The sequence below is a fragment of the Rana temporaria genome, chromosome 1, assembly GCF_905171775.1.
Source record: "Rana temporaria chromosome 1, aRanTem1.1, whole genome shotgun sequence".
Taxonomy (NCBI): Eukaryota; Metazoa; Chordata; class Amphibia; order Anura; family Ranidae; genus Rana; species Rana temporaria.
In genome coordinates, this window is record NC_053489.1 from 540,836,788 (window position 1) to 540,855,754 (window position 18,967).

The 18,967-nt window shown below is 39.4% G+C and overlaps 1 protein-coding gene across 3 annotated transcripts in view; it reads left to right on the forward strand.

Moving 5' to 3' along the window:
* The window catches only part of TLL1 (tolloid like 1), a 224,401-nt gene extending 206,246 nt beyond the window's left edge, over window positions 1–18,155 (forward strand). For all 3 annotated transcript variants that reach the window (XM_040332851.1, XM_040332860.1, XM_040332867.1), the window contains 5 exons: window positions 1,218–1,343; window positions 6,475–6,602; window positions 8,754–8,967; window positions 13,756–14,006; window positions 15,929–18,155. In XM_040332851.1, coding sequence (XP_040188785.1) covers window positions 1,218–1,343; window positions 6,475–6,602; window positions 8,754–8,967; window positions 13,756–14,006; window positions 15,929–16,060 — 851 coding nt within the window. In that variant the 3' untranslated portion in view covers window positions 16,061–18,155. The remainder of the gene's footprint in view (window positions 1–1,217; window positions 1,344–6,474; window positions 6,603–8,753; window positions 8,968–13,755; window positions 14,007–15,928) is intronic.
* The last annotated feature ends 812 nt before the right edge of the window (window positions 18,156–18,967 follow it).

The following is an 18,967-nucleotide window of genomic DNA, read 5'->3' on the forward strand; positions in this document are numbered from 1 at the left end:
CTTTACATTTAAGCAGTCTGCTCAATTCTATTGGGTTGATTTACTAAAGTTGGAGAGTGCAAAATCTGGTGCAGCTGTGCATGGTAGTCAATCGGCTTCTAACTTCAGCATGTTCAATTAAGCTTTGAAAATGAATATGAAACTGGTTTCTATGCCTCAGATTTTGCAATATACAGTTTTAGTAAATCAATCCCTTGTTTCTACTTATAGTTGTATATCTACTAGAATAGGTTAAAGTGGTAAAAACTTGTTTTTTTCAGAGAAAGTTAAACTTATTAAGCATTAGGACCGCCTTAATGCCTTGTGAAATTAGAATAAAATACTAGAAGAAGAGTAAAAGTAGAAACCTGACTTTAACTGAAAAAACCCCCCAAAATTAATTTTGAATATATTGAATGACAACTCCCTTTGGCAACAATGATGACTAATAAGCCCTTGAAGGATGACACACACGATAAAACTGTTAAGCATTTCCTTGTGTCGTCTCTAATTATTATTCATCTGCATTATGCATTGCCATGACATGGCTTTTTCTGTGTATGTCAAGACCAATCTGTCGGTTCAGATCTAAAGCCCTGACCAGGTCTACTGGATAATGACATCTGACACATTCCTATTTTAGTGGATGCCTCTCTCTGGAATGGCTGCTGTTAAGAATCCTTCTTTATGCAAAAACACTGTTGACCTTCTGAAAATTGCTCTCCATCTTCTCATCTTTACTTTAGATCTAATGGTGGCAGTATGCATATTTAATATTAATTAATTTTACCTAGTATACTGGCCTATAGCCATCTCTTTACATATTAATAACTTTTGCCTTCATGAATTGATCCCAAATGTATACACTGATTTATTAAGATTAAGAATATTGTTCTTTTAGAGCTGTACATAATGCTAAGCTTTAAATAAACAAAACATGTTACCTGCAACCTTGTATTTACTAATCTGTAGAAACTTCAACATTGTAAAAAGTTTAGCTTCAGTTTTCTATAAAAAATATATAAAAATCCTGATAATTTTTGGAAATTCATTTAAAAAAGGAACAAACGAAGTCCTAATGATAAACAAATATCCATGTTACCTGCAGAGTCATATGTGTACAAGGTTACAGGCTGACATGGTTTTGCATGACATGCTTTGCTTGATTTAACAGCAATTTTAGGTGCAACATGATGTGCGGTTTCCAAAGGGGTAACACAAATGTTTCTCGCCAACAGACAAAGATGAATGTTCAAAAGAAAATGGGGGTTGCCAACATGAATGCATCAACACAATTGGCAGCTATGTTTGCCAATGCCGCAATGGATTTGTACTCCACGAGAACAAACATGATTGTAAAGAAGGTAAGAGTCACAAAGAGATCATGGCGATGCTAAATTTTGTAATCCAGCAAACTTGGCTAAAAGTTCCTTTCACCTTTCAGTTCTGGACGCAAAGCAATTTTATTTGTCTTTTAATATTCAGTGAATAGCTTGGTAAGAAGAAGCTACAGATTGCTCTGATGTACTAGTAGTAGTTTAATTTAAAGAGCATTTTAAAGAGTATTTAACTATGGTGCAGCATAGTAAAAAAGTGTACAAAATATATATAAAGGGATGCATAAACCAATATGTGACGAATGCGGGTATTGGACCCCTGCCCTCCTCTTACTCGTAACGGAGGACCGCATCACCACATCGGTTTCACATCACACTGTCACTTGCGTAACTATACCACTCTCAGCTGCACCCAGCACAGAGATTTTCCAGCTTGCGGGACCACAATATAGGTGCCAGCAGCCTGAGAGCGATTGTCATCGGACTAATTAACCCTTTAACTGCCACCACCGACCTTTGATTTACGGGAGAGTCAGAACTCCTCAATTTAGCAATACCAATTATGATTTTAGAATAATCGTCTGCAACACACACTGCCACCACAGACCGGTCTGATCCATGGGCCCCTTTCTGTGGGGGTCCCCCAAGGCTCTGTTCTTGGCCCACTTCTCTTCTTTATCTACACCTCCTCCCTTGGTCACTTGATAACCGCCCATGGCTTCCAATACCACTTATACGCAGGTGACAACCAAATCAGTTTACGCCTCGCCTCACTCCTTCAGTCTCCTCTCGCATTACTTACTTACTGACATATCAGCATGGATATCGCATCACTTGATTAAACTAAAACTCTCTAAAACTGAGCTAATAATAATCCCCCTGCCCGTGCCCCCCTCCATGACTTTTCCATCAAAATCAACAGTGCAACCATCAGGTGTTCTCCTAGACTCTGACTTGTCTTTTCAGCCTCAAATCCAATTAATCCAAAAGTTTGTAGAATTCACCTCTGTGACATCTCTAAAATCCACCCCTTTTCAACAAATGAAAGAGACCAAGCTCCTCATTCACTCCCTTGTTATCTCTCGCCTTGACCATTGCAACTCCCTTCTCATTGGCCTGCCTCTCTATAGGCTTTCCCCTCTTCAGCCTATCATGAATGCTGCTGCCAGACTTATCCACCTTTCCAACCGCTCAGTGTCTGCCAACCCTCTCCTCCAATCCCTACACTGGCTCTCAATTGGCCAGCAAATTTAATTCAAAATACTAACCACAACTCTGCCCAGAGCTACATCACCAATCTTGTCTCCAAATATCACCCAAGCCGTCATCTCCGCTCTTCTCAAGACCTCTTACTCTCAAGCTCCCTCATCTCCTCCTCCCATGCTAGTCTCCAGGATTTCTTTAGAGCCTCTCTCATCCTCTGGAATTCGCTACCTCAACCTGTCTGGCTATTCCCTACTCTTGCTACCTTCAGACGATCCCTGAAAACTCATCTTTCCAGGGAAGCCTATCATGTCTCCATCTAATCTTTTACCGCTTCCATCAGCTCATTCCCCACGGTTACAACATTTTGTACCACCTCCCTCACCCTATAAGATTGTAAGTTCTTCTGAGCAGGGCACTCTTAATCCTCTTGTGTTTTTTTTGTATTATAACGGTATTGTCTCCCTTTTATATTGTAAACTGCTGTCGCTATATAAATCCTGTATAATAATAATAGTGCTATATAAATATCTTTTAATAAATACACATGTTTCCCCCCCCCCCCCAGTGGGAGAGATTTACTAAAAGTGGTGTACACAGAATCTGGTGCAGCTGTGCATAGTAACCAATCAGCTTTTAGGTGTAAGTTCCCTTTCACACAGACAGTCCACTGACATCCGCCAACTTTCAATCCAATTCTGTCCATTAAACAGGCAAAAGGTCGTATGACAGTCAGATGGAAACCGAGAGGCAGTCTGTTTTCATCCAACTGCCCCATAGAGAACAACCGGCTGTATTCGTGTCTACTCTGCATAAGTTGAGCGGACAGGGACCTGTCATCTCCCTGCTCAGCGGAGAGACCCTCTGCTGAGCAGACAAAGTCTGCCTGTGTGAAAGGGGCCTTTAGCCTAGAACATTCAGTCAGCGCTCTCAGCCACTGCTCCAGATTCTGTGCACCAGTTTTATTAAATCTCTCCCACTGGAGGGGAAACACAGGTGTATGCATTTTTTGCTTCCCCTTTTTTGATGGTACATGTTTTCAGCTGTGTTGCTTCTTCTGCATTGCAAATAATTAACTGTGATGACTACATGAATTTCTATATCAATTGTGGAAGAAAAAATATATGTATATATGTGTGTGTATTTATTTAGTTAGGTAAATATCAAATATTGAAATTTTTTAATATTTTGCACTTTCATATGCAGCCGGCGGCTGAAGCTCAAAGCGTCTTATAACATGTTTTTCAATTTACGCTTTCTGTTGGTAAAAACCTGCTGTACAGATCAATAACTCAAGCAGAAATGTACACATTACTTATCCCCCTCTGTCCTCTCTAACGGCTCTATTCAAAATATTAGTTAGAGATATCCTGCCTAAAGGGCCTTAAAGCATTTTTTACCCCAGCATTGCATATTTCTGATATGTGCCTGCTGTACCATGTACTTGTATATAAAAAAAAAAAAGCATCCTGTTCTTTGTATTGCTTCCTTTGTGTGAAATCCCTGGTGTTCCTGCCAGTTCCTATGCTTTCCTAATAAAAACTGACCTCACTAAGCAGAAGAAAACACTGTGGACAGTTCTCTAGCTATGCTGGAAGCTCAGCCTGCTCTCCTCCAATGATCAGACTTGTCCTGACACGCCCCTCCTGCACAACCATTTACTGGGAAGTTCAGTGTGCTGCTGCTTCTCCTCCTTCCCCCCAGCTGTAATGCAGCTGAGAACAGGGAATGTGATCACTTATAAAAAAAGTGAATAAAAGGTATTTAATGTTTTTTTTTTTACATCTATACACATGTCTTGCCTTTCATTTCAATTTTCAACTGGATGGGCTGTTTTACCAGGTGATCGTTTACAATCACTTTCATTACTTCTGTACTCTTTTATAAAACCCAGAGTACTCTGGTGATTTATAGTATTCATTTACTAATGGCAAACAAGCTGTTTACTTTGCAAGAGAAGTTGCATATTGCAAGGTAATTTTTTCCCCGACGCTTGGTAAATGTTGTGAAACTACACTTTGCAAATAATTCCTAATCACTTGCAAAAAATAAATCTTTGATTGGATGAAGGTCAGCAGAGCTTCACCTTATTTGCTAAGCTCCGGGGGGAAATTCCCTTGCAGACAGCAAAGACCCAGCCCCAATATATGAACAGCACCTGAAAATGACACGTTGGTATATAACTAAATTTTGGAAATGCTATGCTAACTCTTCAACTAGAATAGTTCTCTAAGATACTCGTGAGCTTGAATATTTAAAGAAGAATTCCAGGCATGGTATATTTTTTCATAATGTAACTATGGTATATACCAGGGCTCGACAAATCCCGGGCGCCAGGTCGCCATGGCGACTAGAAATAGGGTCCTAGCGACTTGGCTTGGAAGGGGGGGCAAAAAAAAAATCTTTATTTTTTTTTTATTTTTTTTGTGAGCTGGCTCCATCTGGTGGTGATCCGTTGGTATTACAAGTTATTACCACCAGATGTGTAAGCTGGCGCCATCTGGTGGTGGCCGTTGGTATTACAAGTTAAGCATTACAAGTTAAACAGCAATTCTAATGTAATTTTTCACTATTTTCACTGCCATCTTCTTCCCTCTAATTAGAACCCCCAAACATTATGTATATTTTTTATCCTAACACCCTAGAGTATAAAATGGTGATCGTTGCAATACTTTCTGTCACGCCGTATTTGGGCAGCGGTCTTACAAGCGCACTTTTTTTGGGAAAAAGATTACACTTTTTTTTATTAAAAAATAAGACAACAGTAAAGTTATCTCCATTTTTTTTAATATTATGAAAGATAATGTTACACCGAGTAAATTGATACCCAACATGTCACGCTTCAAAATTACGTCCGCTCGTGGAATGGCGTCAAAATGTTACCCTTTAAAATCTCCATAGGCGACGTTTAAAAAACTCTACAGGTTGCATGTTTTGAGTTACAAAGGAGGTCTAGGGCTAGAATTATTGCTCTCGCTCTACCAATCGCGGCGATACCTCACATGTGTGGTTTGAACACCCTTTACATATGCGGTCGCTGCTCACGTATGTGTTCGCTTCTGCGCGAAAGCTCGTCGGGACGGGGCGCGTTTTCTGACTCCTAACTTTTTTAGCTGGCTCCTAGATTCCAAGCCAATTTGTCAACCCCTGGTATATACCATACCTGACCAATCCCCCTGGAAGCTAAAAATCACTCAAGTAGACATCACTACTTGAGGAATCTCCACTAGCTTCTGGGTGCCGTGCTGAGATGTCAGCCTGATGCATTGTGAACCCAGGAGGTCGACCACTCAACAGACGCTATTCAGAGAATGCTTTGCATTTTCTGGATGAATGCACAGACTTCTCTGATTGGTGAAGTGAAGAGGTGGGGCGGTGATGTCGCACTCTTCCCCTTGTTCAATCATAGAATGCTTTGCATTTATTCAGAAAATGCAAAGCATTCTCTGAATGGTACTGTGCTGAGTGACTGATCTGTGTTTACAATGCTTTAGGCCGGCTGCTCGGCATAGAACCCAAAAGCTAGTGGAGATCACTGTAGTGACGGAGTCTACTTTCCAGCTACTAGAGATCCCTTTAATAGTAGCGTGATTTCCAGCTGCCGGGTGCATTGGCCAGATATGATATTCTTACTTTGATCCACGCTGGCACAATGTAACTCTGTCGAACTTTACCATGCCTGGAATTCACTTTTAAGCATAACAAAGTTTCTACAGCAGCTCAGCAATAGACCGGACAAACTACTAACAATACAAGTGAACCAAAAACTACATAATTTATAGGCTGTCTGAATAGTGTATACATATCAATGCCTTTTTAAATGTGATTTTAAATATTATGTAAACCTTCATCTACATTATCAATAATAGTATACAACTGCCCCTACCTAATAGCTTAACTAACTTTTTGTGAATTGCAACTACTATATACTAAATCATTTTCTTTCTTTACACAGCTGAATGTGAACATAGAATTCATAGCCCGAATGGAGTGATAACAAGCCCCAACTGGCCAGACAAGTATCCAAGTCGTAAGGAATGTACTTGGGAAATAAGTTCCACTCCAGGTCATAGGGTTAAGCTAGTAAGTACTTGTATGTGTTCACCTTGTTTAAAGCTAGGAATACTATTGTGGAAATATAAAATTGTAGTAAAAGATGTGACACAGTATAATGGATCACAAAGTTGCTTGTTTTTCTCTGTTCATTTTTTCTTTCATGGAATGTCTGTATTGTGGTTTTGCAATGCAGAACAAACGGCAAAGAATTATTGCTGGAACACACTGTTGTATATCACACCAAAAATCACCAAAAATTAGAGATGTAAAAAGAATTGCTTGAAATTTCACATGGTCAGGTATCTCCACAAGAAATTCTTAACATTAAAATCGATGTACCAATCAAGATTTGCTTAGCTACAAATTCATGTGAATTGGTGCCAAAACATAGAGAATTTTCAGTTTGAAAATCACAAAATGTATCAAAAGTAAGGTTTTGAGATGCTTTTTCGATGGGGTTGCTGGCTACTCATTTCCATTTCTCAACATTCAGTACCAGTATGGATGTGGAATGAAGGTAATGGTGTGGGTAAAATGTGTGCACATGCAGCATTCATTATTAGACTGATTGGAGACTAATATCCTAAACTTATAAGCAGAGTTCTTCTCTGAGTGGAAATAGTGTTGAGTGCCCCCCCCCCCTCCAAGTCAATATGTCTGTCGGACTCCTAATCGGAGTTCTAGCTTCCAGGCTGGTCCTGCAAAGGCTAAGGTAGCTAACCAGTTCTGGTTCTCCTGAACAGCTGCTGAAAATGTCAGAAAAAAAAAACATTTAACAGGCAACAAAGCTGTGCACAGCCTATTGCATTAGGCTGTGCACCCCAAAGCTCAAACACACAAGCCTTGTTCTGCAGCCTCTGCTGCACTGGGCAGTAAATGAATGGGAACTGCTCTGTGCTGAACAGCTTCCTGTTCATTCACAAACCGAAGCATAGTAAGCACAGTTTACAATGTTTCCGGTATGATTGAACACAGTGAGTGTGTTCATTTAGGAAGGGGCTGCTGAATTACATATTGATTAGCCCCTTTCACCGCTCTCTAGCCTTAAAACATCCCTCACAACAGCTGCGGGAAAGGAGAAGAGGGAAGCCAGCAGCACGGCTGTGGGGGACACGCAACACGGGGGGAAGCCCAGGCAGAAGGCTGAGTCAGCACCGCACAAATTGGGGTGTGCCCAAGCACACTTGGCACACCCCCTGCGCACGCCTATGACAGGCAATATTGCATGCATGGGTAACCATAAAGTAATCTAAGGGAAGTGCTACAAGCTGGCCAGTTTGCTAAATATAAATGGATTACCAGATCTTTAAAATATCAGTTCTTTTACCATGACTGAATTTCTTGGTGGTGTTCAGACTTAACTATTTGTGGTTTGTTCCTCCTTAATAAGCATGTTTCTGTAAGATATACTATAAAATAATGCTGTGATGTGTCCATTAGTAAAGTATGTGGTGTGTAAGATAATAAATCGAAGGATTTCACTTTTAGTTGTTAATGTTGCATTCATTTAACACGTGAGACATGATACAATAATCCTAAATTATTCAACTACCAAATGAAAGAACCACGTTAGTTGCCTATTACAGTAAATATTGTCCAGGTAGCATAAAATTGAGAATTCTATTGGTTGTTGGAGAAAAAAAAAAGTTTTTCTTCACATTTTTTGATGTACAAGGCCTAGTGTGCAGAGAGCACCCAGAAATGCCCCTCTGTTTTGGAACTAGACTCTGATTACCGGTAAATTTGAGATTTCTGACAATAGTCAGAGATTTATACAGGATTTTAAAAGCTAAGTGTAATGTAAATAAAATGTAAATTGGCTGGTTAAAATTCATGCATCTTGGAAGTGGATAAAACATTTGAATATTGTAAGTTTTTTTTATTTATTTTTTTTTTTTTTATTTAAGCCTAAATCTCCTACTACTTAGAACACCTAAAGCAGATAAAAATGTCCAACTAGCATGTATTTATTCTGATCATGCTTGTTAAAAAAAAAAAAATTAAGATTTGATCCATACAAAAGCCATGTGCACTATGCAGTTTGTAGCTCAAGTCCATGAAAAAGATGTCAGATCAAATTTTACGCACATGGTGACACAGGATATTTTATAAAACCTTTCAGCTGTGCAAACATAAGACTAAACCTTATATTATGTAATCTACTTTCTTTCACACTAGGCATTCAGTGAATTTGAGATTGAGCAGCATCAGGAATGTGCATATGACCACCTAGAGGTTTTTGATGGTGAAACGGACAAGTCATCTATCCTGGGAAGATTATGCGGTAATAAAATTCCAGAGCCTTTAATTGCTACGGGAAATGAGATGTTTCTACGTTTTGTGTCTGATGCATCAGTACAAAGGAAAGGATTTCAAGCCACCCATTCCACAGGTCAGTGCAAAGTATTAATGAATTTAGTTTGCTGTCCCTGAATAAGTTTAATAATTGTGGGAAGAATGTGAATAGGTTTTTCAGGTTGGATATATAAATGATGGCATAGCTAGGTCATCTGGCATTCAGGTCTGAACATTTTTACACCCAGGGCTCAAGTCCTGCGGGAACGCGTGGGAACGGAGTTCCTGCACTTTTTTCACAGCAGGAACTCGGTTCCCTTTGCAGGACTAGAGCAGCCGAGCCGCCCGAGCCAATTCTTCACTAAGCGGCGATGCCCAGCTCGAGTTATCGCGGGATTTAGAAAGAATTTGCTTCTTTCTAAATCCCACGATAACTCGCATCAGACCTCCGCAATGTCTCCTGGGAACAATGACAAAAGCTTCCAGGAGACATTGCAGCATCGAGGAAGTGACGGGAATACCCACACACTACCCGATGAATCCATATACAGGAAGCGGCCAGTAACACAAAGGATTACTAGGGTACAGTGGATCGGAAAAAAAAAACTAAAAAAACATGCGGTTTAGTAATTATGCATATGAGCGTGTCATTTTTTTTTTTATTTTTTTTTGGTGGGGGAGTGGATCTTGGCTAGGAGTTACCACACTTTTCTTCCCCAGGACTTGACCCCTGTTTACACACCCAGCCCACCAAAAAATAAATAAAACGGCACACAGCGTGCCACACTGAATTGTAAGTGGTCAAGCACAGGCTGAATTCCCCCCCCTCCGCCCAGACAGACCTCTCTGTACAGGCAACACTGACTAAGCACATACCCCTCAGTGCACACAGACCCCTCAGTACAGATGGACTTCTCTCCATTCTACAAGCTCCTCAGTTTACCCCCTAAGTACAGGCACCCACCACCTGAAACTCACTCACTAGAGGACCATGTGCAGTTTCCTTTCAACACAAAAAAAGAATGGCAGGCTGCTGCGGTACCCCAGCGTGTCTGCACCTGGTACGGACCACGTCTCCATTGGTATGCACTGGATATATATGCTATGACATATTTCTGGTGAAATAAAATTATTAGTGTGACTATATTATTATAAAGCAGTGCACTGAGAAATTAAGCAATACTGACTGTAGAATGCTGACTATAGAATGGTCATATACCCTACATTCTGCCATATCTAAACTACTGCATGGTTTGACCCTTCAACAGTAGTTGCTTTTGAACTAGATAAGTAATAGTTTATATTTATTAACATGATGATTTCTGTGCAGCAGCTTACAGTTATGCCAGAAAGATTCAAAAGGCCGAGTGGTTCCATCTGTTTAAGGGGGGCTGATGCCTCACAGCCAATAAAATGTCTGGCATTAAAAAAACAAAAACAAAATTGCAGCCTTCAAAAAGCAGTAAACCAGTGATGCATTTTATTGAATATAGTTAAGCAATTCTTTAGTATCCACACTCCAATCCCAACATATCAATTCTGATATAAATATTGGCACCTGCGCGTGAGCATTATTATGTTAAGACAAACGCTAACATTCTGTAAAATTCACTGTGCCTGTTTAGTATTTGTGGGCACAAAAAATGGCATTACACTGACATCTAGTGGTTAAATAGCTTTTGCAGTTTAAGTAATTCTATAACCCTGCTAGTAAAGTATTCTTTACATGTAGATGTTACATGTGAAATGCCCATAGTGCATTATATCCAAAGGTTAACTTCAAATTCTTCTCTCTGTGACCAAAAAAGAAGCGACAGGAAATCATCCCAGCCAGGATACACAAAGGAAATGGAATAAGCTATCCAATTCGCTATCCAAAACTAAAACTGCTGTGAGTTTTGATTAACTGATGAGGATTATATAAAAATTAAGTGCAGCGCTAAAACCACAACATATTACATCCATGGTAAAAAAAAAATGTAATACAAATAGTTTGTAAAGTGGTTATTTAAATAGGAAAGTCCAATATAAAAAATATATATATATATATATATATATATATATATATATATATATATATATATATATATATATATATATATATATATATATATATATATATATATATATATATATATATATATATATATATATATATATATTCCTCAAAAGATAAATGAATGGTTAATCCAGACATTAAGATGACTAAATCTTCTTAATCCAATATATAAACACCACCATGTGCTTGAAGGAGAATCTGTGACCCAGAGACTCCAAAACCAGTGAAAAGTACACCTGGTTCAGAAAAACACCAGTTCACTATGACCCCTGTGATAACAAATAGGTCTGACACTTCTGGGGATTGAGAAATCCCATCCATTTAATATACTCCCTCCAGTAGATAGATATGGAAACATGCCATCCGGATTACTCAAAAAGCACACATACCGAGTGTGCCTATAGTGTAAAACCGTTTAGCCAAATTACTTGGCACTCAGATTTAAAGAGATAGCCAGCAGGCAACACTGATAATACACTGATAATACGAATAATACGATAAGATAATACGAATTAGGATTCTCCTATAAGTTGCTGTAAAACGGATGCGATTAGCAGACCGCAGGGTCTAAATGGTTTTACACTATGGGAGCACTCTGTATGTTTTCTTTTTGAGCAATCCCAATAGCATGTTTCCATATCCATCTACTGGAGGGAGTAATGGATGGGATTTTTCAATCCCCAGAAGCGCTGTCCGGATCTGTCTGTTATTACGGGGGTCATGGTGATCTGGTCAGGAGCCACCGTGGTGTCGATTTACTAAGGCTGGTGTACTCCGAATTTGGTGCAGCTGTGCATGGTAGCCAATCCGCTTCTAACCTCGGCTTGTTCAATTAAGCTTTACCAATAAAACCTGGAAGCTGATTGGTAAGCCTGATTTCGCACTCCCAAGCTTTAGTAAATAGTGTAGTTTTCTGAAATAGGTGTACTCTTCACTGGTTTTGGAGACTCTGGAGTAGATTTACCAAAGGCAAATAAACTGCACTTTTGCAAATGCAGTTGCAAGTACAGTAGCTCCAGAGTTAGGTAAATGAGGGTGGGCTTCAATTATCCAATCATGTGCAAGCAAAAATGCATTTTTTTTCCCCTTGCATGTGATTGGATATTCTTTGTAAAGTGAAGCTTTACCTCATTTACTAAACGCTGGAGCAACTACACTTGCAAACGTGCACAGTCTATTTGCCTTTAGTAAATCAACCCCTCTAGGCCACAGATTTCACTTTGAGCACATGATGGTGTTTATATATTGAGTTAGGAACATTTGATCATCTATGTCTGCCTTTTCACGTTTTTTTTTTTTTTTTGTACGAACCTTAATATTGGGCTTTCCTATTTAAATAACCACTTTACACCCTTTTTTAAGAAAATAAATTCAGTTCATGTATATTTTATTATCCAAGTTTTTTTTTTTTTCTTTGTTTACCACAAATGTAATATGTTGTGGTTGTAGTGGTGCACTTCATTTTTATATATGCTCCTTTTGAGTTTGTGTATCTAAATTGCTAGTGCTGGCAATTCATGATCTTACTTTTTTTAATCCGAATGCAGTGTTTTTTCTTGTTTGTTTTTCTTTATGAACTGATGAGGATTGCAACACTTTGGGCTTGATTTACTAAAAGCAAAGCCACTTTGCAGTACAAGTGCACTTAAAAGTGCAGTCGCTGTAGATCTGAGGGGAGATCTGAAATGATAATCATGTACAAACAAAAATGCTGTTTTTTATTTTCCTTGCATGCCCCCTCAGATTTACAGTGACTGCACTTCCATTTGCAGTGCTAAGTGGATTTTCCTTTAGTAAATAAACCCCTTTTTGTTTTTGAAATCTTTAATAAATAGGCCCAAGAGAATGATTAGTAATTTTACATCACAGGGTCAGGAACTCAAACAATTTGTTTATTGTCTACCTTTATTGCTGTCCCAAAATCACAAAGCTAAAAGAAAAATCTGCTCAGTGTTTGGCTCCATGCACACTGGGCAAAAATGTCTGTTCTCTTTCGGAGTAAAAAACGCTCATAGAGCATTTTCTGTAAAAAGTTTAGCAGAGTTTTTTTTCTGCCAGGGAGCTCCAATCAAACACGAATGAGAAGGTTTTTTTTTTCCTGCCTCTAAACGTTGATCTCAAAATATGCCTGTAAACGTCTTAATGTGCATAAACAAAGGATAACATTGAGCTGCCTTTACAGGCAGAACACAATCCCCTGTAGAAGCAATGTTTTTTTTTTTTTTTTTAAATGACAGTGTGCATGGAGCCTTTGTGTCACTTTACATTATAAAGTCAAAGCCAAAATGTTTTATATGGACCAGGGACATGTTGGAGTCAATACTGGGTTTTTAGTGCCATTGTTTTTTTTATGGGGGAGACTTCCCTTCACTTCCTGTCAGGAGTGGAAGTGATTAAAAGCTCTCCAATAGGGATGCAGGCAAGGCACATTTCCATTGGAGTTAGATGGGGAGTCAGATGGGGTTAAAGCTTTGAACAGTTTTATTACTCTCCGCACCCCCCCCTCTCCTAGTGACAACTGGGAGAGGACCTAAAGAAAAATTATCCCAATGAGGTCAAAGCTAGGTGAAAACCCTGATTTAAATTTGAACTCTTCCCTCTTCCTCTTTAACATGTTCTTGTCCACCAAAACGTTATTTAGCATGTAGCTCCATACTAGATATATGTTTATAAACAATCTCCTCTTTGAGAGCTACCAGCTGACACTTGGCTTCCAAACCAGGAACCCCTACTGATGGATCGAGGAAACCATCAGCATGGTTCCCCAAGACGTGATCACTCTATTTAGGAATACATTCATGTAATTTTTTTATTTTATTTTATCAGAGTGTGGCGGCAGACTGAAACCGGATACAAAGCCCAGAGACCTGTTCTCTCACGCCCAGTTTGGTGACAACAACTACCCTGTCCAGGCAGATTGCGAGTGGTTGTTGGTATCTGAAAGAGGTCTTCGTGTTGAGCTAAGCTTTCCAACATTTGAGGTGGAGGAGGAAGCAGACTGTGGCTATGATTACATGGAGCTGTTCGATGGCCATGACACATCAGCAATAAGACTGGGTCGATACTGTGGATCAGGGGTAAGAGGAACTTTGGTGAATACTTTGTTAATTATTTGGAGCAAAGCCATCTTTTGTTTGTGTACTCGATTTTTTGTCAAATAAAGCCCCATATTGGCATTGAAGATCTATGTTGTGTGGCTACATGGAAAGTCCAGAGAGGAAGCACGTTTTCTATTTTTGATATAGCAACCTAACGGCTTCTAGTTAAAATGTTCTCTCCAATTATTATATATCTGAGGTCCTTTTTTTATCTTGGTAATTTTAGTTTAGTTTAAGAACTTTCAGTCCATTGTATTTTAAATATTATTTGCCGATTTGCTTTTAAAACCCTGGCTGGGCACCTCCGCTAGGCCGGTGTCTCCTGTCCTCTAAACACACGTGTAGACTTGCCATAACCAGCCCTAAACCCCCCAATCATGAGGCAAACCCCACAGATGTTGACAGTTAAACATGCAGAGCATAAAACTGTTAAGTACCAAACGTACACCTTTAAACACAGTTAGGGACACTCCCCTTATAGAGGGGGTAGGAGACAAGGAAGAACCAATGGAAACTTAATACTTGTATATTCAAACAACTACAGTTGAAACACACCAAGGGATTATGACGAGCAGGCAGCCCCTTCTTACACATCCCCCTGCTGGGATGTGTCTTCACACCTTTTTGTCTACGTGCCATGACCTAACATAATTAAACACAATAACAAGAGGGGGGATGGGGAGAAGGGATGCAACGTATAGGGAGATATAATTACATTGTCCCAACGACATTTTGTCCCCAAGGCTCTCGTTTTCTGCTGGGCCATAGTCTTTGGGTAGTAGACTAGCCCACAGCCACCTCCAAAACACACGGTGATGGTGGGTTCTGTCACATTTGACCCTCAACTGGTCTGGACCTGTGTTAGTCACAAACTCCCACCCCAGGCGAAAAGCAAAAGGAACAGTACGACTGACGATGGGGAGCAAAACTGCACATACGGTCTTCTGTGATCCGGGGCTGAGTTGCAGGTATTGGGGGGAGGTAAATAATCCTCTGCCCCGATGCCATCGCTTCAGCTGGTAGTGCCAAGCTGTTGGGGAGGAAGAGGTACTTGCATTCCGTCCGGTGTAGTTACCAGCCACTGGGGAGGTATCTTGCAGGGACTATTTTCCTGCACTCCCTGTCTTTTTCTGATGCTGGGCTGAGACCAACAGCACTCTGCCCCATAGCCGCACTTATGCTGTGGGTAGAGATAGAGTTCAGCTGCTGGAGAGGGGGAAGGGTTTCCTCCCGATTCTGTGACCAGACACTGGGGCGACTTCTGACAGGGGGTGTCTCCCAAACCCTCCGAAAACATATGTCATATGCATGTCATAAAGGATCATAATAAGCAGCAGGCTTTTCATTAAAAACATTGAAACAGTACTAATTTTATGCTGATCGATTTTAACATAGTTTAATATATTATACATTGTCTTTTCGAAGTGCTAGGAACCATATTGGAGGGCTTTATTCTCTGTTTTATTCTGCTAACAGCCTACCAACACGTGCATGTATATACAATGCGCATCTGAAGCTGAATTCCATGCAGATTTGTATTCAACTAGTATAAGTAACTGAATTTGTCATAATATTTGCCTACTGTAATCTCCTGTACATTGGCACACACAAAAAAAAAGGATGGACAGTACTAGGAGTCAGTCCAGCTCTGCTGCAGTCCACATGTTTATAGGAAGAGAACAGGATGCTCGCTTATGAATGGCCCTATTCCACCTTTTATTGTAAAACCAGCAGACTGGGGGAGTTTCTTTAACAAAGTGTAAAACCATTCCACTATAACTATATGTCTGGAGTGCTTGTCTGGAGTTCAACTTTAATCTTAACTTTTACATTTTATAGGTGAGGATGATATGGTTATGGAATATTTTTTTTTAAATGTTTGTATATGTTTCTCATTTCAGCCTCCAGAAGAAATTATATCCACTGGAGATGCAATACTAATTCATTTTCACACTGATGATACAATCAGCAAGAAGGGATTTCATATACGATACAAAAGTGTAAAGTATCAAGATATCCTTCACACCAAATAACACAGGAATTCACTGTAACCCAATGGGGCATAATAGGATCTATGCGCGAACTTGAGAAGGAAATATTTTTTTTACTAACGTTATTAGTGCAAATGTTTTATATCGTAAATAGAAATGGAGCATCATTGCAAAGACTGCACTGATCATGTTTGGACCATGTCAGCACCTAAAAGACATTGACAATTAAGCAGGGTGATGACCTTTACTGACATTGAACACAGGGTATTGCATGTTGCTAGGGAGGCTATGGAGGGAATTTACACCAAAATGACCATAAAAAACATTGTGGGATATTTCTTTTTATTGTATTTTCCAGCAAAGTGTTAAATATAGTAATGGAAAAATGGTCATTTTAAACTGGTGGCTATGACCTACAATATGTTGAGCTATTTTACATTTTGACAGTCCACAGCATCAAAAGTAAACACTTCAATATGTAAAAGAAAGGTCATTACAATAATTTATACTCTGTAGAAATCGTTGTAGGTCAGTTTTGTGAATTTCCCCTTAAGCGCTTTCATACTTCACTTGACATTTGTCAATGTTTCTTGCAAAATCAATCTGCACCACTCGCTGAAAGTCAACCCAAGGACAGCTATACCTTCTGACTATTGCCTCAGAAGAAAAAAAAACAAGATGAAAAAGGTCCTGCAGGCCATAGACTTATGTGTTCACAGAATTTATTAGACTTTTGTGCTTGACAGGCTGCTGCTTATGCAAATAAAATGGCATACGGAATACAAAATGAGAAGATGTTTAAGAAGTTGATCTGAAACCAAGTCAGGATTCCCCCATTTATCCAGTAAAACAACAACGCCTAGGACCTGGGAACCTAAAGCCTCTTTGTTTCTGCACAGACGCCTGTTTTATTTCCAAGAAACTGTTTTGTTCCATCGTTGTAACCATCATTTATATGAATGTAAATTTCCCCCCCTCTCCACTACATTCATAACGTGAATGCTGTTCTGAAAAGGATGTTTTGAATTTACTGGTCTACTATGCCATGCGTTGTAATGCACTCTTCCTTTGCACCAGATGTATTCAGGGACCTGTTACTGGTTTGCAAATCTATCGTACTTCTCAGATTCCTTATCCTCCAAAGGAAAAAAAACTTATTTAAACAGGAACAATCAGCTGAAATGCCGAATGCAAAACCGTTTAGTTTCACCTTACAATATCAATATATATATATATATATATAATGGCTACTACCGTATAAATTGAAAAGGCACACTGTCATTTAAACTCTATTTAATGCAGAAGCAACTCATATTTGCTAAAAGGAGCCGTTTGACCCTAACGTTATACAAATTATTCTGCTTATATATGAATTGTTATTGGATGAACTCTCTACAATGGTGCTATATCCATTAAGAAGCCACAAAAGACACTGATGAAAAGATAAATGAGCCAGCCAAGGTGGAAATATGAATGTTTCACTTGTCCATCTGTATCTTATTGCTGAAGTCTAAGCACATGTATGACAAAATCATTTCTCTTCAGCTCTGTGTCCTGTTGAACAACAAATGTTGCCTTAGAATTCTTGCACATGATCACACAGATCTTCTTGTAGATACATCTCTAATTTGATACGTCAGTTGACAACTTTAACATTTTAATTATACGTTACAAAAGATCTCTTAAGAACATTGTAGTAGTCATAGCATATACTGTACGTATAATGCTTTCTCTGTAGGTATATTGTGTATTATTTCTGAATTGTGCTTGTAGACCCTGTACAGCGCTTGCAATGATAATATATCTGCAAATGCCAGTTTGTATGAATGTAAATGTTCCCGATGTATAGAAAATCTTGTATGGTTGACCAGTTAAATTGTTCAGTTATGTGCCAAATTCTTTGAAACTTTTTTTGACAGTAGCAACTTTTATTTAAAGTTGTAAAATTCAGTAAAATATGAGTTTATTTAAAGATAATGGGATTACAATTGAAACTGAGTTTGTTTTATTAAATAGAATTCTTGTTTTGATATCATTTGATGTAAGTGGCTATATATATTGGTATCTAGCACCTGTCACCTAGATACATTTAATTGCACAATTATTTTGAATTAAAACAGCTATCATATTTTCTTAAATAGGCACTCTTTATAATGACACTTGGTTATGCACTAATTTATGTCACTTGATTTTAGTAATATATTTGGGACCTGTTTATTCAGAACATTGATGGATGCTTTTTTTTTAATCTAAGTGGTTCTAAAGGCAGGAGTTTTTTTTACCTTAATGCATTAAGGTAAAAAAAAACTTCCGGGTGCAGCTCCCCCCCCTCCCCCCTTACACTTACCTGAGCCCCATCTCAATCCAACAATGTGCATGATAGCAGCCTCTCTCTTACACCCACACACACACACACACACACACACTCTCTCTCTCTCTCTCCCTTTGGATCACACAGCAGCAGCGAGAGCCAATGGCCAGTCGGCCAATAAGAGGAGAGCAAGAGGTTTGCTATTGGGGGCACTTTGGCAGGGGGAGGAGCCAGGACCACTGGCAGAAAACCTAAAAGGGCTGCTCTGTGCAAAACCATTGCAAAGAGCAGGTAAGCATAACACGTTTTGTAAAGGTTGTCATTTAAAAAAAAAATAACAATCACTTTAAAGGGGTGTTCCAGGCAAAAAAAATAAAATTAAAAGCCAGCAGCTACACATATTGCTGTTTTTTACTAAATGGGGACTTACCTGTCCTGGTGTCCCTCGATGTCGGAACCGCAGCTGATGTTTCCCATCAGCTGTCGGGTGCTGCCGTCGCCATTGCGGGTAAGGGAACCCGGCAGTGTAGCCTTTCGGCTTCACGCCGGGAACCCTACTGTGCATGCACGAGGCCTCTCCTATTACCCTGGTGGCCAGGGGAGGAGGAGGAAGCCCTGTGGTGACATCGCGGCCGGAC